Here is a 27,926-nt window from a genome sequence, read left to right on the forward strand (position 1 = left end):
AGTACTATTATTCTTCCTCTCCTCAATCAACCTCTCATAGTCTCTTTTCTTTACATACGATAATACTATAATCTATTATTCCATCTATTTAGCCTCTGCGTTCTAATAAAAATAGTGAATGGCCATGAAATAGGCCAAATGTTTAGAAGCAGGAGAGATCACTGACACCTGGGCCCACCGGGAGTTTTCCTGGTATCCCGGTGAGCCAGTCCGACACTGCAATCTTCTGCTCTATACACATATGTATTACTAGCATTTATACTATTTCACTCTCATGTATCAATAGCTCTTACTCTCACTATTGTCCACACTTATATTGTTATACACACGTCTTATAAGTCTGCATTGTGCAGCCTTGTGCTGAAACCTTTGGGACCCCTCATCCGGCCAATGACACATTTCTCAATACAGCACAATATTGATATGTGCACATCTAATAAATACAGGTTGCTGGGCTGCATAAATAGTCAGACCTTCCAACTGGATTTTTTAAAGACGCTCCCTGTTATTTTGCATGCCCCAGGGACTCGCATACCACCTGACCATTATATGCAAAATGGCCCAAACATGCCCACTGTACAGCTTAGTCATAGTGGTCACATGGTTAGTGGCAATTAAACTCTGTTTTATTAGCAGTGTTCCTGGTAACTTTGCATTTGGGTTCCCTCTGACCTGTTTAAAATAAGTAATAAATAAAATCCATATGGCGAGAAGCTAAAAATCAATGAATTAAGATGTTCTACATGGTAGCACAGAAATCAATGCAGACTGTAGCATGCATTTACTTATAATTTTCATTATCTAGGCAGGATAAGAATGTAACATGCACTGTATAAGGGTGAGAGTCTTCCTTACACTTAAGTTGTTTGCTCATCAATATGAACCAGTGCTGCTTTACCCAGCATATTCTGACCCAAATAAAAGGGCTTCCTTCCTCCCCTCTCAGATATTTCTAGTTTCCTGAGTGTAACTGGGCCGCAGTCTCCATCCTGAAACTGGGCCGGGGGCCGAGGGAAACACTTTAGCAGAATTCTGGGATTGTGCCTCATTTCTTCTTCTTTATTTTGCAGGTTCATTTCGGAACGATGGATTAAAAGCTACCGACGTCCTGCCTGTACTTAAGGAAAAAGTGGCCTTTGTCTCAGGTAGGTTCCTTTGCCTTAACTTGCAGGTACAGATGTGTGTATGGAAAAAGCAAAAGGGGATTGCTGAGGTTTATGGGACAATAATGGATTTTGGTCTTACAGTACTAGTTATACTCTTCTTTCTATTGTTTTTGTAGGAAATTGTCTGCCCTTTGCTACAGATTATTAAAATCCAACTCCCGTTGCCTTTTGGTACCGGACTTTCAACATGGTAGAGTAGGCCCAGAATGAGATTTAAAACAGTCCCTGGCATTTCAGGTACACAGAGGTCCAATAACTAGTGATTGGCATCTTACAGCAGCCCCTCTAGCATCTGCCACAATCCACAGATTGTCAGTCCAGGGCTCTGTAGGGTTCAGGCCATGCTGTGGGTTGGTACATCAAATTCATGCACTGGCACCCCAGACCCTGTGCTGCAGACCTTCAGCATGAGTCTGATGTCCTCAGGTACTTAAGCATGTCAAAGTGATGCTTTTAGATACCACGTCTTGGCCCTGCCTGGTGCTGCACTGAGTTCCACTGTTTCATTGCTGCATTAATTCCAAACAGCTTCCCAATATCCATTCTGATTGGGTTTATAATTATGTTTATCTGTCATTGCTGTTATCTGGCACTGTCTCTGTTCCATTTTGTTCTCTGGCTCTGGCTCTTGAAACAATGTAGCAGAAGCCAACCGATTAGCAGCCCTAGAGGAGAACTGACTTATGCTACATTGTTTCAAAAAAAAGGGATAAACAAACATTGTATGGAACTGTGACTGTGCAGTGAATGACATCTCAGGCCTCCAGAAATGTATTTGCACATATCTTTATTATTGCTAATTACTTCTACATAAGGTCCCGGACACACATGCGGATATTTCCAGCATTTTCAACGCGGTGCTCCGGTTTTAACAAACCTAACATGGCATGCCATTGCCTAATGTTGCAACCGCTAGCGTATTTACGCAGTGGTTGGCTTTTTTTAAAAAAACAGTGGCGCGGACCGCACCAAAAATACTGCAAATGTCCGAATATGTGTCCAGGGCCTAAGAGATTGTATTTCAGCATTACTTTCCCTTTAACCCTTGGAAAATCATTCTGTTACTCTGATAGATAAAGGGATACTAGTCATATTCTTTTTACCTTTCAGTCTAACACATCATATCCGTATTCTAAACATATTGGGATCCCAAGGGGCCTGTGTGATATTGTTTCAGACTGTATTCATTGGTCAGTCCTTGTTGGGGGTCTCAGGGGGATCTTGTTGTGTAATTACAGCTGAAGGAATGTGACACCATGTGCATTAAAGGAAAACTATACCCCCAAAACGAATACTTGAGCAACAGATAGTTTATATCAAATTAAATGGCATATTAAAGAATCTTGTCATACCGATGTATATATTTAAGTCTCTTGCCTTGAACCACCATTTTGTGATGGTCTGTGTGCTGCCTCAGAGATCAGCTGACCAGAAATACTACAGCTCTAATTGTAACAGGAAGAAGTGTGGAAGCAAAAGACAGAACCCTGTTCATTGGCTCATGTGACCTAACATGTATGGTTTGTTTGTGTGCACTGTGAATCATACGATCCCAAAGGGGCTGTCCTTATTTTTTAAAATGGCAATTTTTCTATTTATGATCACCCAATGGCACATACTACTAAAATAAAGTATATTATTATGAAAATGTTTTATTTACATGAAGCAGGGTTTTACATATGAGCTGTTTTAAGCAATATATCTTTATAGAGACCTACATTATTTGAGGGGTATAGTTTTCCTTTAACTGCCCAGTCCCACAGTGATATCACAGACTGGCAAGGGAACGGGAGTCTGAGAAACTGGTTAGATGGGGTGGTGTCAGTTCCTGTTATTCAGATTAGGTCGCAAGACTTACATTCCTGGAGTAACACTAGAGTAGCCCCCCTGGTATTGGGCCTGCGTGAGCCCTCTTTGAACTCTTCTATATGAACATAACAGGACATATCGAATCCCCCCATTAATCCCTGCATTATGTTTCCATTACTTAGGGAATTATCTTGAAACCTGAGCAGAGCTTTATCCTGTTCTCTGTAGCTGCTGTGGGAGTCACACAGAAACTAACTGCCTGCGCTACTGCAACTGCCCCCATTATGATACCATTAGCATCCCCATATGGATTAGAAAGGGGTAGATTTAGTCTGTGTTACATATTATTCCCCCCCCCCACCTCAAACCTTGTAAATTCAAGTTCTCCCTCTGTTTAGTAGAGATGTCGCGAACTGTTCGCCGGCGAACTTGTTCGCGCGAACATCGGGTGTTCGCGCTCGCCGGAAGTTCGCGAACGTCGCGCGACGTTCGCCATTTTGGGTTCGCCATTGTTGGCGCTTTTTTTTGCCCTCTCACCCCAGACCAGCAGGTACATGGCAGCCAATCAGGAAGCTCTCCCCTGGACCACTCCCCTTCCCTATAAAAACCGAAGCCCTGCAGCGTTTTTTCACTCTGCCTGTGTGTGCTGAAGAGATAGTGTAGGGAGAGAGCTGCTGCCTGTTAGTGATTTCAGGGACAGTTGAAAGTTTGCTGGCTAGTAATCGTTTTGATACTGCTCTGTTATTGGAGGGACAGAAGTCTGCAGGGGTTTGAGGGACATTTAAGCTTAGGTAGCTTTGCTGGCTAGTAATCTACCTTCTACTGCAGTGCTCTGTATGTAGCTGCAGTGGGCAGCTGTCCTGCTTCTGATCTCATCTGCTGACTGCTGCAATAACAGTAGTCCTTGTAAGGACTGCTTTTATTTATTTTTTTGTTGTTTTACTACTACTACTACTACTACTACTACTATAAGAGCCCAGTGCTATTAGTCTAGCAGTGTTGGGGAGTGGGACTGGTGTGCTAATCTGCTGCTCCTAGTAGTTCAGCAGCACCAACTTTAATTTTTTTTTTTAATATTCATTTTTTTTTTATTTTACTTTTTTTATTTTACTACCGCTGTAGTAGTGTATAAGTTGACCTTTTTAGGCATTATTTGCCCTGTAGGCATTATTTGCACACTGTTTTCTTCAACCCGCCATCGAGCTGTGTGACCTTGTTCACATTCTGTCTAAATATCCATAATATTACCGTCTCCAGAAAAAACACCGGAGTCACTTTTTTCAAGCAGCATTCATATATTTTACGTAATCCGTATCCACCGCTGTAGTAGTGTATACGTTGGCCTTGTAGGCATTATTTGCACACTGTTTTCTTCAACCCGCCATCGAGCTGTGTGAGCTTGTTCACATTTTGTCTAAATATTGATAATATTATCGTCTCTAGAAAAACCACTTGAGTTACTTTTTTTCAAGCAGCATTCATATATTTTACGTAATCCGTATCCACCGCTGTAGTAGTGTATACGTTGACCTTGTAGGCATTGTTTGCCCAGTTTTTTTGGCCACAGCCACTGAAGCACAGAGGCCAGAAAAAATATGCCATATAAATGCTGAAAATAGTCATTTTTTGCCATACGTTGACTCAACGTATATGGCAAAAAATGACTATTTTCAGCATTTATGTGGCATATTTTTTCTGGCAACTGTGCTTCAGTGGCTGCAACCAAAAAAACTGGGCAAACAATGTCTACAAGGTCAACGTATGGCGAAAAATTACTATTTTCAGCATTTATATGGCATATTTTTTCTGGCAACTGTGCTTCAGTGGCTGCGTCCAAAAAAACTGGGCAAACAATGTCTACAAGGTCAACGTATGGCGAAAAATGACTATTTTCAGCATTTATATGGCATATTTTTGCTGGCAACTGTGCTTCAGTGGCTGCGTCCAAAAAAACTGGGCAAACAATGCCTACAAGGTCAACGTATGGCAGTTGTTTAAAGAGAACAGTAGATTACTAGCCAGCAAAGCTACCTAAGCTAAAATGTCCCTCAAATCCCTGCAGACTTCTGTCCCTCCAATACAGAGCAGTATCAAGCAGATTACTAGCCAGCAAACTTACTATCATCTGTCCCTGAAATCACTAACAGCTCTCCCCCTACACTATCTCTTCCAAGCACACACAGGCAGATTTTTCAGATACATTTTTGCCCTTGATCCCCCTCTGGCATGCCACTGTCCAGGTCGTTGCACCCTTTAAACAACTTTAAAATCATTTTTCTGGCCAGAAATGTCTTTTCTAGATGTTAAAGTTCGCCTTCCCATTGAAGTCTATGGGGTTCGCGAACCGTTCGCGAACCGCTCGCATTTTTGCGCAAGTTCGCGAATATGTTCGCGAACTTTTTTTCCGACGTTCGCTACATCCCTACTGTTTAGAAATCAGGGTGGAATGTTCCAGAGTGTCGGTGTTATCTTGTAACCAGATGTGGCGGTTGAGAAAAGTGGTGTAATCGGAGATTCCCGGGTAATCCCAGTAGGCTGTGCTTTTCGGAACCTTTTGCCCAGGAGTTGGATTAACCGCCAGGCCAATCGCACAGAATCACACATAAGATTAATGTGTATCGGGTATACAGAATGTGTCTGTATTTAACCCTCTGTGTGCCAAAGATTGTGAAATATAGTAGACACGTAAGATGCAACTTTGCTTGGAAATCAAAATGTACCATCTCCCTTAAAGAGCAATTTTTAAAAATGTTAAACCTTAAAATTACAACTCCCAGCAGAAGGCTGCAGGGATATAAATATTCTGATATAAGAATAGCTGTATGTATTCATCTTCAGCCATTGTCTAATTTAGTAACCGTGCCAGCAGCCGCTCTCAGCCAGGGCACGTGTCAGGGACTGAACACTGGGGCCAAAATTCTTTCTCCAAGACCATTTGGTATTCCTGCACAGTTCTACTATTACTCCTGTCCCCCACTGGTCCCTCCAGTCATTTCTCTCCTATTAACCAGGCTTATCATATTACCCCCATGCGAAAGATTTGTAGGCGAATAGCAAGCAACCAATGGATTTTGTTTGTTAGTCTTGAAGGGAAGGTGGGGGTTCAGACACTGCTGATTACCCAAATGGCACAAGATTGAGCAATGTCTGGAGTTGCGTAAAGACATTTGTAGGTTTTTGGAGCCGGCATGCTGCCAACCTTTTCTATAAATAGCCCAGGAATAGGAAACTATGTAAAAATAGAAACCATGGGGCCTCAGTGCCTATTTCTATATATTCTGATCTAATTCAAGGCGGAATGGCCGCTTCCTACCCTAAAAATAATATTCTGTCTTTTCTGCTGTTACAGAAATATATGAAAATATCATATTTTAGGAAAAGCTCCACACAGAGACATTAGGGTGCTGGAAAGGAGGCATCAAATCCAGGGGTGTCTGGTAGACTGAAATCATGATACAAAACACAAACAGTGTATTATATTGTGTAACTAATGGGAGACTCAACAGCTGGAGGGTTACAGGATGGATATCTCTGAACAGCTGAATTCCCCTCCTCCCTCCGACTGGGCTTTATCCATTGAACATAACCAGGAGCCCACTTTTCAGTTTATTCCCTCTTGTCTCCATTCTCCTTTTAGCCTCCTTTTATCCGTATTTCTTTCCCCTTTTATATTATCCACTAGGGTTTGGCCTGACTCTCCCCTTATTCCCTCTTCTCTCCCCTTCTATAATTTTCATCTTCTCCCCATTTGTCTCACTATTCCCTAACCCTCTTTCTCTTCTAGTCTCTCATCCCCTCTGCTTTCCTTGTATTCTCATTTGTCTGTTCTAAGCTAAACTCCTTCCCTTTCATACATTATTTTCTGTCTGACCCCCTCAGTTGTTTGCCCCCAATTCTGTATAGATCCCTTAGGCCTGCATAAAAAGGTTGTGGGGTTGTATCATACAAGATAGGAAATCACCACACTGTGAATGGACAGGGGCACCCCATGTTGGGATTGGAGACGAGTCCTCTTTTGAAATTCCAAGAACCTAGGGAATGGGGTGAATCAGAGTGTTGGCAGGGTATATATGCCAACTGGCTGGTAGATTAGAGGCCACAATAAAGCCTGCTTCTGAGAGGAGATCTCCTGGATCCCAACTTGCTCATATTATTTGAACTACATGCCTTTAAACTGTGCCTGAACTACATTTCCCAGCACCCTCATCTGCCAGCCAGTAGAACTGGAATTCTAAACAAGCAGAAGGGCAGCAGTCTGGCTGTGATTAGACGTGCCCGCTTCAGTAACAGGCATTAGCATAATGTGGTTTCAGTGCAATTTGCATTTCTCAGTTCCAGGAATGAATGAATAATTTACATAGAAATGAGTGTATTTGATGGCGGAAGTTGAGTTATTCAGTGTTTGCCTAATTACACTTTTTAATGGAAAGATGTGAATTAGACATATGGTTTGGTCAGTTCTGGACCAGCTTTAAAGGGAATATAAAGTCTATAAACAGGTTCCATTGAAGGGATATTATCATAAGTTTATTTGTACCAGTTATGATATCAGTTTATTGCATTGTTTGATACATATAAATCGGGTTATGCCAGTGTGAAAAGCCTCTGGTAATTGGCATGGTAATAATTAGTACTCTCTTGTAGCATTTTTTTTTTTTTTTTGGCAGGTGGGAGAGATAAGCGAGGGGGCCCCATCCTGACCTTCCCAGCACGGAGCAATCACGACAGGATACGACAAGAAGATTTGAGGAGACTGGTGACATATCTAGCGAGCGTACCAAGGTAAGGAGTGTATTACCCAGTATGCTTGGCAGGAAGATATGGATGTCATAATAAGATATTCCCTTTCTCCTTGTCCTGGCTCTCCAGATGTTACTCAATATCAGCATTCCATCAATAGCCATGGAGTCCCCGTCTTATCGATAGAGTAATATCAAAGCTTTTCTACTTATATAAAGGAATGTGGGAGTGTGAGGGGGTCACTCAGCCTGGGACATTTCACATTCTCCCCCCCCCCCCATTACAGAAACAATGTAATAAAACCCAATCCCCCCAGTAGGGCAATAAATATCGTAATTTATAATGAGTCCTGGAAACTTGCACACAAATGCAAAGATATTTTTTTACAGTGCCCCCCACACCCAAGTCTAGACAGACACTTGTAATTGGTTAAAAAGGCTTTTGTGATGATTTCTAATGATTTGTGCTGTTTATTATCCTGCTGCAGGGACATGATACTAATATAACAGATATGGGCCCCTGTCTGATCATAACCACATGGCACAAAGTGGGCATCTTTTGACTGAAAAACAAAGAGCTACCCCTGAATCTGTATATTTAAATGGAAATTTAGAGCTTATTAAGGGCAGAGACAGAAACACTGTTATCTAGAGGCCAAATGTACTGAAGGACCTGAGTAAATAATGCTAATTATAAGGGCAACCTCCACACTGGTTTCTGCCCGTTTTCCAGATGTCTTGGTGACAGATTGGCGCAGTAAAATGTTTGTTTGGCCTGTGTGAACATTTCAATCAATATCACTGGCTCTCATCATCCCCTGATTCATGATTCAAGGACCCCCCCCCTGCAAAAAGCAATGATAAATATTTGCACAGAATCCGACAGCAGAGACATGGGCTCTGGACTGACTTATCGCCCCACTAAAGGTCAGAAATTGGATTCATTTGTCTTGTGTTTCATGTATAATAATTGGGGTGGGGGCTAGATATGTAAAGCCGAGCTTGCTGGGCCCCATTAATTATATACAACAGGACCCATCACTCCCATCATCCTGTTTTAGGCTTTCCTTGTCCTTGGGCTTTTCTCCCAATGCACAATTGTGTATTTTATAAATATCTCACAGGAAACAATGGAATTGTGACCATAATTATTTTCATGTTCAGTGTTCTTTAAATCTGAGCATGATTGGCAAGTACAGGGTGTGAAGCCTAGAGTTGTCAGAGTGGACCGTGTTGGGCAGTACCTTTTCCTCTGTGTATATTGTGGCTGGGAGTGTGATTGTGGCCACAGCATGACCTATTGCCCAGGCTCCCCCTATGCTTCCTCCAATTCACCATTCCCTTTAATACTCACTTCTAAAAGGCTTCCTGTCCCATTAGGTGGTACTGTGAGCAATTGTCCCACATCTGCACTCCCTGGCCCTGTTCCACCAGCCACTGATAGAATAGGGCAATCCTCATGTTAGATAGAGCTATCCCATGGGGACTTTATCAGTACCTTCCTAACACATTAAGGGACCCTACACAGGGGCATTATTTTTATGCTTCTGAGATGCAGGTGTAAGTGCACCTTATGAGCTTCACTCACATGAGCCAACAATCACATAGCACACAGTCTGCTCTTGTTGTTGTCCAGGAAGGGAACTGTCCAATGTACACTTAGTGGGACATGGGCGTCCACAGAAAAAAAATCCAGGCTGGGGCAAGTAGATAAATATATCACAAGTTAAATGTCTACAAATATTTTTGTGGCAAAGACACAAATCTAGGGCTGACATTGTTAATGCACTTGAAAGAACTACTGGACAGCTAAAATGGTTGTAGAGTTAAATAGCCTGAAAAATGAAAGGAAATGTTGTGCAGAGGAAATTATATAAGAGTCATAGCTCTGAGCCAATGTGGTCATCTTTGTCCATTTTGCAAGCAAATCAATGCATTGAACACACATATATTAGCAGGTGAGTCGGTGCATCAGATGCAATGATCAGTAAAGCTGGCCATAGACGCAAAGATTCGATTGAAGCCAATAAACATCACGTGTGGCACTAGCCTGAGATGGGCATACATCTGCATGTTGAAGAAGAAACCTGCATTATTCTGAGGAGACATTCAATTGATCCCTTATAAAGTAGTGTTACTGGGAGCTCCAGTAGTGGTGTAGGCACAGGCAGAGGGCGATGTTTTAGTTTGGGGAGGCTAATTACAGCTATAAACTCAATTACACTTTTCATAGTCGAATGGCACAATAATTCATGCAAGCTCATACAATGCAGTGCCAATGAGATGCATAAGGCCCCAGAATATAGTTTCAGTGCCAATGTCATGTCAATTGTCTCCATGTGATAAAAATATAGGGCCAACTGTCTATATAATAGGTCTGAATACCTCACAGTGTAAGCATGGTCTCAGTTCTATAGAGAATACCCCAGAGCACATGGGATATTAATAATAAAGTGCCATTCCCTTTTATAACACAACAGAAAGCAGAAGATAATTAATACAGTGTCAATAACAGTGGTGCCATTTCCAGTAATAATGCCCCTAGAAGACATGGCTGGATAGATACATAGTGCCAGTTGTAAAGCTGATAGCTCAGATCACATGGGAGAATGAATAGGGTGCGGGTGCTGCCGGCAGTGTACATGGGCTTTACTCAGGGGACTCTGGCAGGTACACAAACACACTCACACACACATATATACACTCATACACACACATATAGGCTTATAAAGGCACTGCAACAAAAGCACATGTAACAGACACACACAAGTGGAAAAATGGTGCCAATACTAGCTAGTACACTACACAATTCATTAGGCAGCAGCACAAAGAAATCTGGGTCAGATCCAGACACACAAATGCAGAATCAGATATACTAAGTAAAACACACATGTGTATATGGCAGACATACACATACACAAAACATTAGAAGGACAAATCAGGAGCGTTCACTGATAAACTTTAGTGCTATTACCTTATTCTAGGCCTGCTGCTGCCTGCACAAACTGCTTACACTCCTCTCAGTCTAAAGCTGGCCATAGATGTAAAGATTTTTAAAAGATCTTTTCGTTATTGTGAGACCACGATTATATGAAAATGATCATTTAAATGTACGATTTGTCCGTCAACTAAAAAGACCATTTCAAGCAATATTGGCAGGAAGACTGAGGGTAGCTGCCTGCTTGGCCCTGCAAACATAGATAGATTGAGACCGAAATTTGTTTGACCTGGCCGATCAATTTTCTGGCAGAGGTCGGACGAAAAATCGTAAAATGCATGATCGTTTCATTCCCACTAACCTCACAATAATTTGATGGATTGGTCGGATTGCACTGAAATTGATAGTTCACCAATGAAAGATTTTTGCGTCTATGGGGAGTTTCCCAGTACAGCTGCACATGGATTGGCTAGGCTGCAGAGTAAATCCTGCAAGTCTATCCAATTGTGTAAATCTGTACAGTGATTGGCTAGACTGCTGGGTCAATCCCTCTAACCTATCCAAACAATATTCAGCTGTCCCGGGATTTAGACACTGAGATTATATCTATAGGCAGCAGCTTGAAAGCTTCAGTTTGGGTCAGAAACTTCAAGGGGGGGGCAATGGCCCTCCCTTGCTCCTATTTGTGGACGCTGATGTAGTGTGGTCATTAATGATGGTTATAACATTGTCTAACAAATCATAGTCTTGCCAGTATCTGTAATTCTGTACTTTATGCTGTCTTTAGTGGCAAGTGCAGGAAGGCTACAGATGCCATGATTCCCAGTAAGTGAAGCAGCAGGAACAGGCAGACATATTTGATGCAGGCACTGTTCGATGCAGATTGCTACCGATTCAGCAGTGGCATGTGCAGACTTATAAAAGAACTACAAATCCCACAATGAACATTTTCTGGAAAAAATACCAGCCTTCCTATATATTTGTCTTTTTTCCCTATTAATAACATTGGGATCAACCATAATTTTTACCGGCCAGGCCAGTAAAATACCGGCCAGGTGGGAACCCTAAATGCACATTGGTACTGATGTCAGAGGATACTGTGCTCTCCTGTGTATTGGAAAGCAATAACATCTAATATATTTTTTCTCCTCGGCATAAACTATGTGGTACAATAATGGGCAGTTAGTTCCCACCTCTTGTGTGGGGTTAATAATGTTTATCCTACACCTCTATAAAGTGAAGCAATTGGGATTCAGAGACTCACAACAGCTGTATCTTAAGGTGGCCATACACTGAGAGATCCACTCGTTTGGCAATGTCGCCAAATGAGCGGATCTCTCCCCGAAATGCCCACCTTGATCTGGCTATTCCGATCGTTGACCCTAGGGCCCAACGATCGTATCCTAACGATGACTAATGGGTGGTCGGATCGCGGGACCGCATCAACAAACTTTTGGCCAGATATCGATCGGGGAAGCCTGTCGGAGGGCCCCATACACGGGCCAATAAGCTGCCGACTTGGTCTGTCGGCAGCATTTATCGGCCCGTGTATGGCCACCTTTACTTAGCTCAAGGGGTTTGATAGTGTCAATTGCGATCCTAGAACCTGCTCTTTCCATTGCGGGCAATGGGAAGACTCCCTGGAACAGTTTAATAGAAAGAGACATCACTTTCCTGCAATCTATGTCTGCCCCAATAGCTGTTTTTTTATTTCTATAACATTAATAATGCAGAGATGTTTATGTAACTGTGAATAGAAACTGGCAGAGGTGCAACTAATCTCTCTGTATGGGTCTAATAATACTGCATCTCACTTTCCTTCCTGCTGTGCTGTGTATGTTTATAGGTTTGGCTATCTTTATCTACTGTATAGAAGGGAAGGCGATGGGGTCCTGTTCATTAGATTGTATGGATTTTAAACATTGTTTGCTCTGCCTCAGCTAGAATCCATTATCTGTCACACTTGCCTTTCTATATTAGTCACAGGGCTCTCCAGCCAGCAGTGCTGTAAATGTCAAAGTACCGGCTCATGAATAACCTCTGTATAACAATATTGGGGTGGGGGGAGGAATATATGTATATAGCATTTGTATTGATTAACATCCTCTAATTAAATCTCTGCTTTCTCCTGCCAATCTCTGCCACTATATACAGTGAAGATGTTTGCAAACGAGGTTTTACTGTCATCATTGACATGCGAGGATCCAAATGGGACTTGATTAAGCCCCTACTGAAGACCCTACAAGAAGCGTTTCCAGCTGAAATCCACATAGCGCTGATTATCAAACCTGAGAATTTCTGGCAGAAACAGAAAACAAATTTTGGGAGTGCCAAATTTATATTTGAGGTATATGATTTCCCAAACTCTTTCGCAATAATATCATCCCAATGCTGTAACAATCTGTATTCCTGCAGGTGTGAATGGGTGCCACCTAGCTTGTGGCATCAAGTGTATGATTAGCAATGCCTATAGCATTATTATCAGCTTAATTATGACTTCTTCACTAGAATATGGTTTGCATCATCAAGATGAGCCTATGACTAAGTGCCCCAGAAAGACTTTATTGGAAGATGTAATATTTGTACAATAAATAATTTTAAGCAGCAACATTATGGCTTTGATCTGTTTTTTTGCCAGTCTGCTCTATCTAATGGTTGACTTTACATCACCAAGAAAATAACTAGCATCACCATCCAATAGGACGGCTTGCGTCATCTAGAACATCACTAGCATCCCTAGCATAGATCCTGGCTTTGATAATCTTGAACATGATTACACTCTTCTAGAGTATGTCTTGCATTGCCAAGATCATTGCATTAGGTATCACCTAAGGCATGATTTGCATCATCTATTCTAAAGCATCACTTACAACAACGGTTGCCAAACTTTTTCAATTTAATTCCACTACAAGGCCCAACCTTTGAGGATGGCCCTTCTTGAATGTCCAAACTTTGCTCAGGGTCCCCTTTACTCATGAAAAGGGTAAAGCATAAAGGTGTATATCAGTGTATCACTCATTCAGTCCTAGTATCAACAAATCCATATCCTATACATACCCTTACTGACCTTCAAGCTGGGCTTTCAGGTGATATAGGAAAGCAAATGGCCTTTGTCTTTAATTTTCACCCTACCTGACTTTTAGGCTGAGCCCCTCTGCTGTTGCCCCCCAGTGGGACCAGTCCCATTGTTTGGGAACCACTGAACCAATTTCTCAGAAACAATTCTAAAACTGCAATGATTTAATACATTACAGTAGGACCCGGATTTATGTTTCCCAGGTTATGGTGTCAAAACTGTATAAATTCAGGAATAAAAGACCTTGTGTCTGTATAGCACAGCGTCAATTCTTGGAAAATGTGAAATCAAGAGTTCTACTGTAGTTTATCAGCCAATTTTAAGGTTGTGCTCTTCTTTTTCTTAGACCAGCATGGTATCAGTTGAGGGACTCTCAAAACTGGTGGACCCATCTCAGCTGACGGAGGAGTTTGAAGGTTCTTTGGATTACAATCATGATGAATGGATCGAGATCCGTGTGTCTCTAGAGGAATTCTTTAACAGTGCTGTCCACTTGCTTTCCCGCTTGGAGGATCTTCAGGAGATGTTGGCCAGAAAGGAGTTCCCAGTAGATGTTGAGGGATCTCGGAGACTGATAGATGAACATACGCAGCTGAAGAAGAAGGTCATCAAGGCTCCTGTGGAGGAGTTAGACAGAGATGGTCAAAGGCTGCTACAGTGTATCAGATGTGGGGATGGGTTCTCTGGGAGAAATTGTATCCCAGGAGGGGCAGATTTCCAAAGCCTTGTGCCAAAGATCACCAGCCTCCTGGATAAACTTCACTCAACAAGGCAGCACCTGCACCAAATGTGGCACGTGCGTAAGCTTAAACTGGACCAGTGCTTCCAGCTGCGGCTGTTTGAGCAGGATGCTGAGAAGGTAAGGATTGCACTGAATATCTTGTGTATCAATAATTTGATGTTGTAAGAGTTAGTACTGCTTTGTTTTTTTCTTAGTTTTCCAATTAGAAGGTATCTACAAATACGTTTGTGGCACTGTAAGGGTTGCGGTTTTGTAGCCTAGAGAACAATGGCCTTGCGTCAACCTTTACATAAACAACAAGCCTTTCTGTGTGATAGACACATCAGTGGCTGCATTTGCTTTACAACCTTTATGGTTTGAGCTTTCATTAAATCTTTTATATGGGAGGGGGGTACAGCAGTGATCTTCAGCCTGCATTCCTTAGTTCTCCAGCTGTTTCTGACCTGCTGCTCCCAGTGAGTAGAGAAGCCACAGGCCGAACATGCCTGGTATCCAGTGGTCAACATCAGCCCAATGGCCCCCCCTGAGTGGGGTCCAAATCAGAAAAAAATAATTTACAGTCGCTGCAGGAGAACAGATTATACCTCTTTATTGAAAGCTGGAGCTTCAACTTATAAAAGAGGATGACACATTGGAATGAAATGTATGGGTGTAATGGGAGTGATTACTCAGAGCAGCTAAATATAAATTCAGAGATGAGGACTTTAGATTTCTGTTCACTCCAACTATTGACTCAATAACTTGTTTCATTGTAGTGACATCATCCTGGAATTCAACCACTGGCACATGAAAGGCAGTGGTTAAAATGTATCTATGTTGTGTTGAGGCCTGTACCTACTTGTCCTTTAACCTGTGCAGCAGTCTCAGTTTGAGATATCCACACTGGAGGTTGTAGTTTAAAAACATCTACAGGGTGCAGGCTGCTTGTACTTGGTCACAGTAAAGGTGCCACCTGTGTGATGGAAGGGCGAGGCTGCTTTCCTGTCACCCTAGTGACTGTTCCATTAGCAGAATGTGACCCACACATTGTATACCGATGAGCTGAAGTTGTTCTACAGCTTGCCACAGGCACCTTTTCCTCCTGCTTATTTTATGGTCTCTATGACTGATCACCTCCATTATGTGAACCCACAGCCGCTGCCGGGACCAAACAGATCATTCATCTTCAGGGCATGAGAAAGTCACAATCATTTCCCAGAACCACCTGGGCCTGGGATTAATGAAGGTTCCTGGAGATTTTGTACTGCCTGGCTGCCCTGTGCACTTATATGCAGTGCGAGTGTGAGTGCAAAGTGTTAGGAAAAAATCCTCCTATGAAACATAAATTTACAGCATGTGATATATATATAACTGGTTCGCTGACAGCTACAGCCTGCGCTGTTTTCTAAGGGCACTGTAACTCTACACTTCATAAAGGTATTTGCCATCATCTGGCTATTAAATTATAGGAAAAGATGTAATACTTAAAGGGGAACTCCACACTAACATAAGTTAAGCTTTTTGAAAAGTAAACATAATTTCAAGCAACTTTGCAATATACCTCAATTAAAATTATACCTCAAATAAAAAATACGCAGACTTTTCATGATTTTTAATGGTTTGGAACAGCTCCCTAAGCCTAGCCCCCTTCTCTCCTGTGTATCTGTCTGACTACTTTGCTGAGCTGGCTGACTACTTGCTTTTTTCTTGATGAAAAAACTTTGTGTTGAGACTATGGACTGACGGAGGCTGTAATTTACTCATGATTAATAAATCAATTCCATTTGTCAGTGACTGATCCACGTGGCAATATGTTTTGTGTATATTACATTGCCTACATCTATGAGCTCAGACTTATTCCCTCCATACTGCCTTATTGTATGTCTGTTCCATTAGTCTGTCCCTACCCCATCTACCCCCAGTATGGCCTTAGGCTAATCTTACATGGGGCTGAAATTCTATACTTGAATTTCAGCAATGAAATCCACCATGTATGTCTGCACCCAGGTGCAGCTAAGGTAAGGAAGGGGCTAATTGCTGGGTAGGGGCTGCAATCAACCCCTAACCTTGGCTACTCTTTCCCTTCCCCTATCTACCTAGAACTCAGACTTATCCCCCCCCAGTATGGCTTTATGTCTGTCACAGCTAGGGTTGCCATCTGGCCAGTATTTTACCGGCCTGGACGGTAAAAACTATGGTTGATTCCAATGTTGTTAATAGGGAAAAAAGATAAATATATAGGAAGGCCGGTATTTTTCTCCAAAAAAGGTGTCAACCCTAATCACAGCTAGTCTGTCCCTTCTCCTAGCTAGTCTGTCCCTTCTCCTATCTACATAAAGAACTCAGACTTATTCCCCATCAGTACTGTCTTATGTCTGTCTAGTCTAGTCGGCCCCTTCCCCTGCCAATCTAAAAACCTTAAGCTTATACGTGCCCAGTGAGGCCTTATATCTGTTCCATCTAGTCTGTCCCTTCTTCTATTTACCTAAAGCGCTCAGGCTTATTCCCCCAGTATAGTCTTATGTCTTTTTCATCTACTCTGCCTCTTCCCCTATCTATAAAACATTAATAAAGGGTAAGTAGAAGAATCAGTCACATGCTGCCAAAAAATGCCAATAAATGTACAAATGTGTCCCCAGATTGGCTTTGTGTTTGCAGTTCTTTATGTTCATGTGGTGCTGCTGAGTCGGTGCCTGACATGCGGCAGTTATGGGAATGACTTTTACATATCCATCAAGGTTCCTATTTTACGAGCACCAACATCCTGAGGGAACACTTAGTATTCGCTGTCAGAATGAGCATTTCATCAGTCCCTGATCACAAGTGATGGAGCGTCTGACAGTGTTTTACTCTTGCCACTGTGAGTCGAGAGTCACAAATTCAGTTCATATGGGAATGTGTGGGAGCCGAGTAGCTGCTCCTGTGCTTCTGCAGGTTGTCTGCTGCCATCTCTAACCCTTAATATGCCATCTCTGATCCCTGATATGGGGGTGCAATACAGTTAGGGACCTGGGAGAAAAACATCACTGGTGATATTGCCCATAGCAACTAATCAGATCTTTGATTTTGTTTTCTAACTTGTACGTGATTGTTTATTGGTTGCTATGGACATCACCAGTGATGTTTTTCTCAATGTTTTACACGGTATGATAAATTGGCCCCTTACTGTTCGGGGTCACTAATCACATCACATTTTAACTGTATTTCCTTGTGCAGCCATGTGACCATTTGTACCCTAAACCTCAATTTCACTTTCCCTGTGGAACTGCTTCATCAGTCCCACCCTGACCTCTTCTTCTTCAAATTCTATGTGTTACTGTGACTCCTCTGCTATAGTCATCTCTATCCCATCAGGCACCACATGTCTCTCTTCTGCACCACCAGGCCCTTCATTTCTCATTCCTGCCCCATCAGGCCCCAAATTTCTCCTAATTTCTCTTCTCTACCCCACCAAGCTGTACTTTTTTCTTCTTTGTGGCATCAGGCCCAGCGTTTTTCTTTGTTTTTTTCTCTGTTCCATTAGCCTGTGCATTTCTCTTTTCTGCCCATTTGTTGCACATTTCTCTTCTTGCCCCACCGTGCTGCTCATTTCCTTTTTCTGCCCTATGAGGCGCATATTTCTCTTTCCTGACCCATCAGGCCCCTGAATTTGCTCTCCTGCAGGTTGTCTGCTGCTATCTCTAACCCTTAAAGGGTTAAAATCATCCCTGATATGGGGGTGCAATACAGTTAGAGACCTTGGAGAATATTGGAGAAAAACATCATTGGTAATGTTGCCCATAGCAACCAATCAGATATTCATTTTGTTTTCTAACTTGTACGTGATTCTTTATTGGTTGCTATGGACAACATCACCAGTGATGTTTTTCTCCATCAGACTGTGCATTTCTCTTCTTGCCCCACCATGCTGCTCATTTCCTTTTTCTGCCCTATGAAGCTCATATTTAACTTCCCTGACCCATCAGGCCCCGAATTGCTTCTCCTGCAGGTTGTCTGCTGCCATCTCTAACCCATCGCATCACGTCTCTAGGTGCCCACCCCCATCTCCAGCTGAATGCAGCTCTTTCTATTTACATCCTCATTGGTGTTGCTAAATATATCTCATTTATGCGGCATGATGGGATTTGTGCAAAGTGCTTCACCGCCCCCCCCCCCCCCCGAGTTGTTCTACAAGTGGAACTTGAAAGTTCCAGAGAAACATGTTATAATTTCCTGTGATTGAAGAGGAAAGCCACTGTGCAGAGTCTCTATGGAATATAAATGGAAGGGAGTAATTCATACATAGGTGCAGACTGTACAGTTGTACAATTAATCTTTACAAATGCTGTAACCGTGCATGGAAGACAGTTTGGACTTGGTCATCATTTACCATTTTTTTTGTGGTTGGTAAATTGTTTACATTGCTTGCTGTCGGGCTCCCTAGTTTGACATTGAAAACAGCTGTCTGTGTCACTGACCCAAGTCACAGCCTACCAGTGCCAATGTCAGAATGAAAGATCAACTCTACTGTAAAGCTGAACAGACATGGCTCCTTCCAGACTGAGATGTTAGTTTATTGGCCAATCCGAGAGCTTGTGACTGTGTGTGTCATTCTTCCATTATAATAACAATATTATTATATTATTATGTTATGTGCTGACTTTGGAGGACAGTGAGCCTATTTACAGCCATGCTAGCTGGAGACTCATATACCTGAATTGTCCAAGAGAGTAGGAAAAATATGGAAGCTTAGAAAAGGCAGAGCAAACAAAACAATTAAACTTGTATATGATCATTGAACAATAGGACAAACCTGTGTCCCAAGCAGGCTCATAGACTATGGCCCTGTCATTGGGAAGCAGCAGCTCACAGCACAGAGCCCAGCATTATTCATAAGGGAAATGTAGGTTTCCTGCTAGAGAATGGGAAGCTCGGGGTAGAGCCAAAGGAAACAGCCTCTGGTTTCCCGAATGGCATCTCATATGTGTGATAAGCTGGGGTGCAGGCTACTGAATGTCCTGCCTGCTGGGGTGGCCTATAGAGCACACAATGAGTCGCAGAACTTGCTTAATTCTCCCAGGCCCTAGCCAATAACTCTGGTTAAGATAAGGGGTTTCAGCTTGAGACAAGGCCAGGATACTTCAAGGTCTCTCTCTAAACTCTGCAATTAATTACAGCTTTATTCTGGGAAATGGCTATTACAAAAGGAAATCTAAAAAGCCAAACTCTGGTCACATGTGATACATCAGGGCTGATCATCACATGGATACGGGGTGACTCACTGGCTAAGATTTTCGTTTTTAAACACAAAACTATGCTTTAAATTCCTCATGCTGTGTCTTTGCATGCTCATTATATTATATTGGCGCGGGTTCTTATTTAGCTGCATATTTGCGCATATTTATATGAGCCAGCCCCATTCCTCATCAGAATTACCAGCTAAATCTTATCTAATGGAATGGTGCCCTCTTGTGGCAGAATCAGCAGCATTAATAAAAAGGCTGGTAGAATGATTGCTTGGCTGTTCCAGGCAATGATTTGTGATGCTGCATTTCTGAGAAACAGGAGCCCCTTGTCTTGTTCTGCCAGATCATCTAAGTAATATTTTATTGGATCAGAATTGGAGTATAAAGCTTCTTTATATGCTTCTTTAGTGAGTGGGATTCCAGTGTTTCAATGGTATGAGCATTGTGGGTAAAGAAGGGCACCACAAATGGACTGGAAGTTCTATAAGCCTGAATATGGTGCCCAAATAGGATTTTAAGCTCTGTGGGGCAAAGCTTAATTAGCATGTACTGTAAGCTTCACTGGGCATAGTAGGGCACTGTAATTAACGTGTACACAAAAGGACAAAGTAAGGCACCGTAATTATTGGGCAAGTTCTATTCGATTTAGGGTTTGACTGAATCCCAAAAATATGAGTTCAGTTTTTACCTAAGTAGAATGAAAACATTACAAGGCAAAACAGTTCAGTTTATGTAGAGGCTGGTACAAGGCAAGTTCTACCTTGTAAATAAAGAGAATGGGTGGGGGACAGATTTCGAGATTGTGATTAAGGGCACCATGGTTATTGGGCAAGCTTTCTAGGGCAAAGAAGAACACTGTAATTAGAGTGCAAACACTATTTGGGCCAAGAAGGCACCATCATTATTGGACAAGCTCTGCAGATCAAGCAGGCACTATGATTAGTATGTAAAAAATGTTGGGCAAGCTATGGTATCATAATTAGTGTATAAGCTCTATGGGGCAACGTAGGGCCCCTTTATTAGCTGGTAAGCCCTATGGGTATTTCTTTCTTTCTTTGAATTTATTAAGCCCTATGGAGCAACATTTGGTGCCATATTAACAGGGATAGAACTATGGAGCAAAGTAGGGCACCATAATTATTGGACAAGCTCTATAAGGCAAAGTAGGGCACTGTAATTTTTGTGTAAAGATTCGGAGTTGTAGTCATACAGCAGCTGGAGGGCAGTACTTTGGGGATCTCTGAATAATCTCCCCCCCCCCCACACACACACACAAACTTCCCTCAAATGAGGGCCTCGGCCTCCCTGCTCTGTCTAATGCTCCCTTTCCTCTTATTTCAACACATTAAACGTTTCTAACCTTTCCAAAACCTTTACAGGCTGCAGTGGTGTAAACAATAGAAACCATGTGTATTCCAGATGCTTCTTGTATAGAGAGCTAGAATCTCAATCATAATCCATGACCTGAGAGAAGAAATATGCAGATGTGCCAGGATATCCCCCTGCTGAGTGCAATCAGTAACATCACAACCTCTGAAAATTAACCTAAATCCCCTTATCCCAACCCAGTTTTGTTTTCCTGATCTGCACATTTCAGGCTCCAATAAAAAGACCAGTGTCTCTCTATTTCTCTTGGTGATTCTGGTGACAAATTGGATATAAATTTTGATGTTTATTTAGCTTCAAGACTTGTGGGCTCTCCGGCCTTTGATGGGAAAATTAATACAGCTGCTTCATAGTCATTTCTACTAAAAATAAAGGTTGTTTATGAGACACTAAGCACTTGCGCACAACTGCAGCCTCTCATTAGCAGGGCAGCCTTAGTATGGTGGGAAATGTTATAACACAGGGACTGGGTGATACAGGTTGGACAGGCCTGGTATGTTTGCATCTATCTTTATATTGCAGATACCGTATACACAGCACTGTAAATATATACAGTAACAGTACAGTTGGACAAACATGGCAATAAAGTCTCAACAATTGTCATGTTAAAAGATACAGGAAAAAGAATGTCTCTGCCCCATAGAACTAACAATCTAATAGGTATAAAGTGCTTGTGCCGCAGTCCCTTCCCCAACAATAAAATAAAAGATAAAACGGTGGTGTGCTCTATGGGGTCCAAATTGTACCTTATTATGCCCTGGTCTTTCTGTGCCCTTTTAGTTTGATATTCTTATAAATCTGGCTCCCAGGTCGTGTAGCAGAAGATGTAATAAGTATTTTCCCTGGCACACAGCCATGTGTATGGGATGGGTAGAGCATTTGAGTGGCAGGGGTAACTATGGAGGGGGGGATAGGAAGCAGATCGGAGTGCAGATAGAGGGAACTTCCCTTCTGCATATTATTCATGATTTGTTTGGGAAAGAGGAACAGATAAGATGCTTTTATTTACAGTCACAGCATCGCCAATGTTTGTTTCATGACATGAGAGTGGTGGAGACAGATCTGCGCATCTTTATAGGAGACCTAGGAGCTGTTAAATTAGCCATTTAGCAGTAAAAATCATTGAAAGAAAACTATGTTTGCTATAAAACACCACATAGGGCATTAAACACAGACTCTTCCTTTCATTCCCACAACCACTGAGCTGCCACGCTTGCTGTATTTTGCACTTGTGGTCAAGACTGGGGGATCTGCCAAATTGCTCTGACTCTCTAAAACAGAATGTGAGTCCGTGCCAGTCTTCACTATGAGGGTCCCATTTACAGGGCCTCTTGTATATATGTGTTGCAGCTATACACAGTATCTTCTCTGTGGTGCCACTTCTATATTTCCTGAGATTTATTGTTTTTGGCCGTTCTGTTTGCTTTAGAAAAATTGGTCTTCTCTACAGTTCCAAACTCCTCGCAGTAACCACCTCTGGCACTACTACACACAATGAACTACACAGATTGAAGGTGCCAACCCTATTAAATGTGAAAAGCGGATGTAAAATTCCTTGTGGCACAGCTTATTGTGATCCTAGAGTGGCGTGCAACAAGTTGTGCCACACTCTGAACTCTATATAGTGATTTTAAACTAGGGAGCACCTTTTGCCCTTTAGAGGTAGATATTGACATAAATATTGTGTTACTGTATCTTCTCGTGTGAAATAATAGCATCCCCTTTCACCCCATGCAGATGTTTGACTGGATCACACACAACAAGGAGGTGTTCCTACAGGGCCACACGGAGATTGGGATGAGCTACCAACACGCCATCGATCTTCAAACCCAGCACAACCACTTCGCAATGAATTCTATGGTGAGAACCATCATACCTTGTATCTGTGTATCACATTGAGTGTGTTTCCGAGTGATACAAAGTTAAAGGGATACTGTCATGGGAAAAAATAAATTTTTAAAAATGAATCAGTTAATAGTGCTGCTCCAGCAGAATTCTGCACTGAAATCCATTTCTCAAAAGAGCAAACAGATTTTTTTATATTCAATTTTGAAATCTGACATGGGGCTAGACATTTTGTCAATTTCCCAGCTGCCCCTGGACATGTGACTTGTGCTCTGATAAACTTCAATCACTCTTTACTGTTGTACTGCAAGTTGGAGTGATATCACCCCCTCCCTTCCCCCCCCCCAGCAGCCAAACAAAAGAACAATGGGAAGGTAACCAGATAGCAGCTCCCTAACACAAGATAACAGCTGCCTGGTAAATCAACACTCAATAGTAAAAACCCATGTCTCACTGAGACACATTCAGTTACATTGAGAAGGAAAAACAGCAGAAAGCATTTCTCTCCTAAAGTGCAGACACAAGTCACATGACTTGGGGCAGCTGGGACATTGACAAAATGTCTAGCCCCATGTCAGATTTCAAAATTGAATATAAAAAAATTTGTTTGCTCTTTTGAGAAATGGATTCAGTGCAGAATTCTGCAGGAGTAGCACTATTAACTGATGTGTTTTGAAAAAAACATGTTTTCCGATGACAGGATCCCTTTAAGATTGGAGGAATAGAAGTTGTGTAGTCATATCTGTTATGCATAGTGCAAGCTTCTTCCTCCAATGGGTCTATAGTTCTGATTCTACTAACTTAATGATAAAGGTTAAGTGAAATAGTGATCCCCCCCCCGTTTAAATTTAGATTTCCCAGATATAGTTCCAGTATTTTAATAAAGTAAGTCCTGTCCCTGATGGCAGTAGAAGGAATGAAGCATTTCTGGCAGGCTGAGGGAGGAATAAGGAACATCTGCCTTTTCAGATTTTTACAATTATTTACTAGACGTTTGGGACTGAGAAATCCCAACATGATAGGATATTTGTACCCAGAGCCAACAGATCTGTCCTTCCTTCTCTGCAATAGATCCTGAACTTTATTAGACAGATGCTGGGAGAGACATCAAACTCAGGAACATTCAGCACAACTTACAGTGCACGTGGCCCAGCAGCTGTAATTTTTGTCCTGGAAGCTTTTTAGGAATTGTTTTTTGGGCCACATGGGGTCAGACTCAGCTTTATTCAGAGAGGATTTATTGGGGGCTACTATATCAGTGATTTGCAATTTGTATATAAAGTAACAATACATTCATGATCAGTTGGTTCTGGGTGCCAGGGTTTCTGACCCTAGCAACCATCTAAATTACAATTTTAGGGAGACAGAGTTGTTCTTAAGCCTTTATAGAACTGTTAATTTAGCTCTTTAGTATTAATGTTGTAGTTCAACATAACGTTTTATGTGGGGACATGTCCAACCTACAACTCTACAGCTGGAAATAATATCTAAATGCTGTGTTCCTTTATCTGTTTCCCCATATGGTCTCCTTAAAGGGTCCAAGTTTAAATTCTCTCTCCTCCTTACCCTTAAATCTGACTTTCACTGGTTTCATCTATAGCAGGGGTCCCCAACCTTTTTACCCATGAGCCACATTCAAGTGTAAAATAATGTTGGAGAGCAACATAAGCATTTAAAAAGTCCCTGCGGTGCCAACTAAAGGTGGCCATAGACGCACAGATAATATTGTACGAAACAAATTTTTGTAAGATATTTTGTGCGTGTGTGGTGGGAAAAGAGCCGACCAATATTGGCAAAAGACTTGGATATCGGTCGGCTCGTCAATCGGGCTGGATGGAAAATTTTGATGGGGTGCCTTTGAAGGCACCCAAACATTGGCCATTTTTAGTGCTGAATTGTCAGATACAGATAGAATTCTATTGTTTCTACCTGTATATCTGACGATTCTGCTCTACACGTGTGTATTGAAACGAAAGATCATAATTGTTACGTCTGTGGCAGTGATTGGATATTCACATCTGTTTGGCAGTACAGTTGTTTTTTATGCAACTAAACCTTGCCTTTAAGGCAAGAATTAAAAAATAAGCACCTGCTTTGAGGCCATTGGGAGCAACATCCAAGGGGTCGGAGAGCAACCTGTTGCTCACGAGCCACTGGTTGGGAATCACTGACCTACAGGTTAGAAAATGGGGATTAGGGCCAATAAATCCATTAAATTAGTCTCTGCCCTGTGTCAGTCAGTGACAGTCAAACAGCCCCAATCTCATTTACATATGTTAGGGGGTCCTTGTTACTGCTGCATACGCTCCCCCATGTGATTTGCATTCATTGTATACATTACAACCATGTAGTGGTTTGATGGAGGAGCTGCAGGATAAATGAGAGTTTGTTTGACTTACTGTGTTACAGTAAAGCAGCCAGTTCATTGAGAATCCCTGGTACCCAGTTTAATTGTGTGTAAAACCACTTGAGGTGCCATGTAACCACATGCATTCTGTCAGGTACCGTATACCCCATTTTCATTTTGGCACATCTAGTTTCATATTACAGAACCCAGTATTTCTGCTCTGCTTTTCAGCTAATGGGTAAGTGATCTTTGCAGGTTTTCTTGGCTTCATTAGTGCTCGATCCTTTTTCCTCCTCTGAAATGAATTTTCCAGCTGGGTGCCCCACTTTATCAGGAAACATTATCAGAGTCTGTCTGGCAGCTCCCATCCCTCACTGCTGAGCCACCCTCCACATTGGGGGGGGGGCACATGATGAACCGCCATCCTGATCTTAATTGAAATATTCACTGATATACTGGAATATAATTAGGGGAAAATTTTTTAGTATCATTGAATTCCATTCTTTGCTTGATTAATCTCCTTTATTAAAGAAAACTGCCTGCTGGCCCCTAATGGGCAATTGATGGGGAGAGGAATGAGGCTCTCCCTAAATCGCCCAGTGTGACCTTACCCTGAAATAATGTGTTATATCTACTGCTCACCCGCCACTTCACTTTCCTGCAATGGTGGTGCTGGTCCTCAATCCCCGGCAAGGTCCCTCAGTAACAGCAGTAAATTCACGGGTCCGCACACACTCTATATATCTGCAGTCAGGGACGCTGCCCCTCTTTTTATTAATGGTTCACCACAATGATCAACCTCCCTTCATCAGGATGAATTCTCAAGTGTTACACACACCTATAAGTGCAAAGCCCCACCTTTTTCCCACAATTCAGTGCTGTACCATACACCTCAAATTTTCAACCCCTTAGATATGTCATTTCCTTAAATTCATAGATATTACGATAAGTCCTTTGCATATAAGTCCATTATAAATACGGAGTCCATCATATTACAACGTTTACATTCACAAAATAATGTTGACATTGTTCCATAATAAATTGTGTAATAAGTTAAAGTTCATTACCCTTATAAATATTTATATAGATATTAAAATGTATTAAAGTGCATAAAAACCTTACTCACTACCGGTGAATTTTTAACTACCACCCGATTATATAGTTATCCCCTGGGTACCGGTAATTCTCATCTGTAAAAAACGGGAAAATAGAAAAAGAACAGGGATCATAATCTATTTGAAATCATGCCATTATAAAAAAAACACATTTGACTAAAATTTTCATTGAGGCCCTTGGGAGAAAGCGTTTTAAATTGCCAAATCCAAAAGACCTCACTTCTTAACAAAGACTTCTTTACATCTTTACCCACATCCTTCTGCACCACTTCCAATTAGGGATGTAGCGAACGTCGGAAAAAAAGTTCGCGAACATATTCGCGAACTTGCGCAAAAATGCGAGCGGTTCGCGAACGGTTCGCGAACCCCATAGACTTCAATGGGAAGGCGAACTTTAACATCTAGAAAAGACATTTCTGGCCAGAAAAATGATTTTAAAGTTGTTTAAAGGGTGCAACGACCTGGACAGTGGCATGCCAGAGGGGGATCAAGGGCAAAAATGTATCTGAAAAATCTGCCTGTGTGTGCTTGGAAGAGATAGTGTAGGGGGAGAGCTGTTAGTGATTTCAGGGACAGATGATAGTAAGTTTGCTGGCTAGTAATCTGCTTGATACTGCTCTGTATTGGAGGGACAGAAGTCTGCAGGGATTTGAGGGACATTTTAGCTTAGGTAGCTTTGCTGGCTAGTAATCTACTGTTCTCTTTAAACAACTGCCATACGTTGACCTTGTAGGCATTGTTTGCCCAGTTTTTTTGGACGCAGCCACTGAAGCACAGTTGCCAGAAAAAATATGCCATATAAATGCTGAAAATAGTCATTTTTCGCCATACGTTGACCTTGTAGACATTGTTTGCCCAGTTTTTTGGACGCAGCCACTGAAGCACAGTTGCCAGAAAAAATATGCCATATAAATGCTGAAAATAGTAATTTTTCGCCATACGTTGACCTTGTAGACATTGTTTGCCCAGTTTTTTTGGTTGCAGCCACTGAAGCACAGTTGCCAGAAAAAATATGCCACATAAATGCTGAAAATAGTCATTTTTTGCCATATACGTTGAGTCAACGTATGGCAAAAAATGACTATTTTCAGCATTTATATGGCATATTTTTTCTGGCCTCTGTGCTTCAGTGGCTGTGGCCAAAAAAACTGGGCAAACAATGCCTACAAGGTCAACGTATACACTACTACAGCGGTGGATACGGATTACGTAAAATATATGAATGCTGCTTGAAAAAAGTGACTCCGGTGTTTTTTCTGGAGACGGTAATATTATGGATATTTAGACAGAATGGGAACAAGGTCACACAGCTCGATGGCGGGTTGAAGAAAACAGTGTGCAAATAATGCCTACAGGGCAAATAATGCCTAAAAGGTCAACTTATACACTACTACAGCGGTAGTAAAATAAAAAAAGTAAAATAAAAAAAAAATGAATATTAAAAAAAAAAAATTAAAGTTGGTGCTGCTGAACTACTAGGAGCAGCAGATTAGCACACCAGTCCCACTCCCCAACACTGCTAGACTAATAGCACTGGGCTCTTATAGTAGTAGTAGTAG

The 27,926-nt window shown here is 41.9% G+C and overlaps 1 protein-coding gene across 5 annotated transcripts in view; it reads left to right on the forward strand.

The window, feature by feature from the left end:
* The window catches only part of kalrn.S (kalirin RhoGEF kinase S homeolog), a 191,975-nt gene that overhangs the window by 55,690 nt on the left and 108,359 nt on the right, over positions 1-27,926 (forward strand). For all 5 annotated transcript variants that reach the window (XM_041578184.1, XM_041578185.1, XM_041578187.1 and 2 more), the window contains exons 2-6: positions 1,071-1,145; positions 7,643-7,757; positions 12,807-12,999; positions 14,075-14,587; positions 22,798-22,920. In XM_041578184.1, the coding sequence (XP_041434118.1) occupies positions 1,071-1,145; positions 7,643-7,757; positions 12,807-12,999; positions 14,075-14,587; positions 22,798-22,920 (1,019 nt within the window). The remainder of the gene's footprint in view (positions 1-1,070; positions 1,146-7,642; positions 7,758-12,806; positions 13,000-14,074; positions 14,588-22,797; positions 22,921-27,926) is intronic.

Source organism: Xenopus laevis, chromosome 9_10S (genome assembly GCF_017654675.1).
Source record: "Xenopus laevis strain J_2021 chromosome 9_10S, Xenopus_laevis_v10.1, whole genome shotgun sequence".
Taxonomy (NCBI): domain Eukaryota; kingdom Metazoa; phylum Chordata; class Amphibia; order Anura; family Pipidae; genus Xenopus; species Xenopus laevis.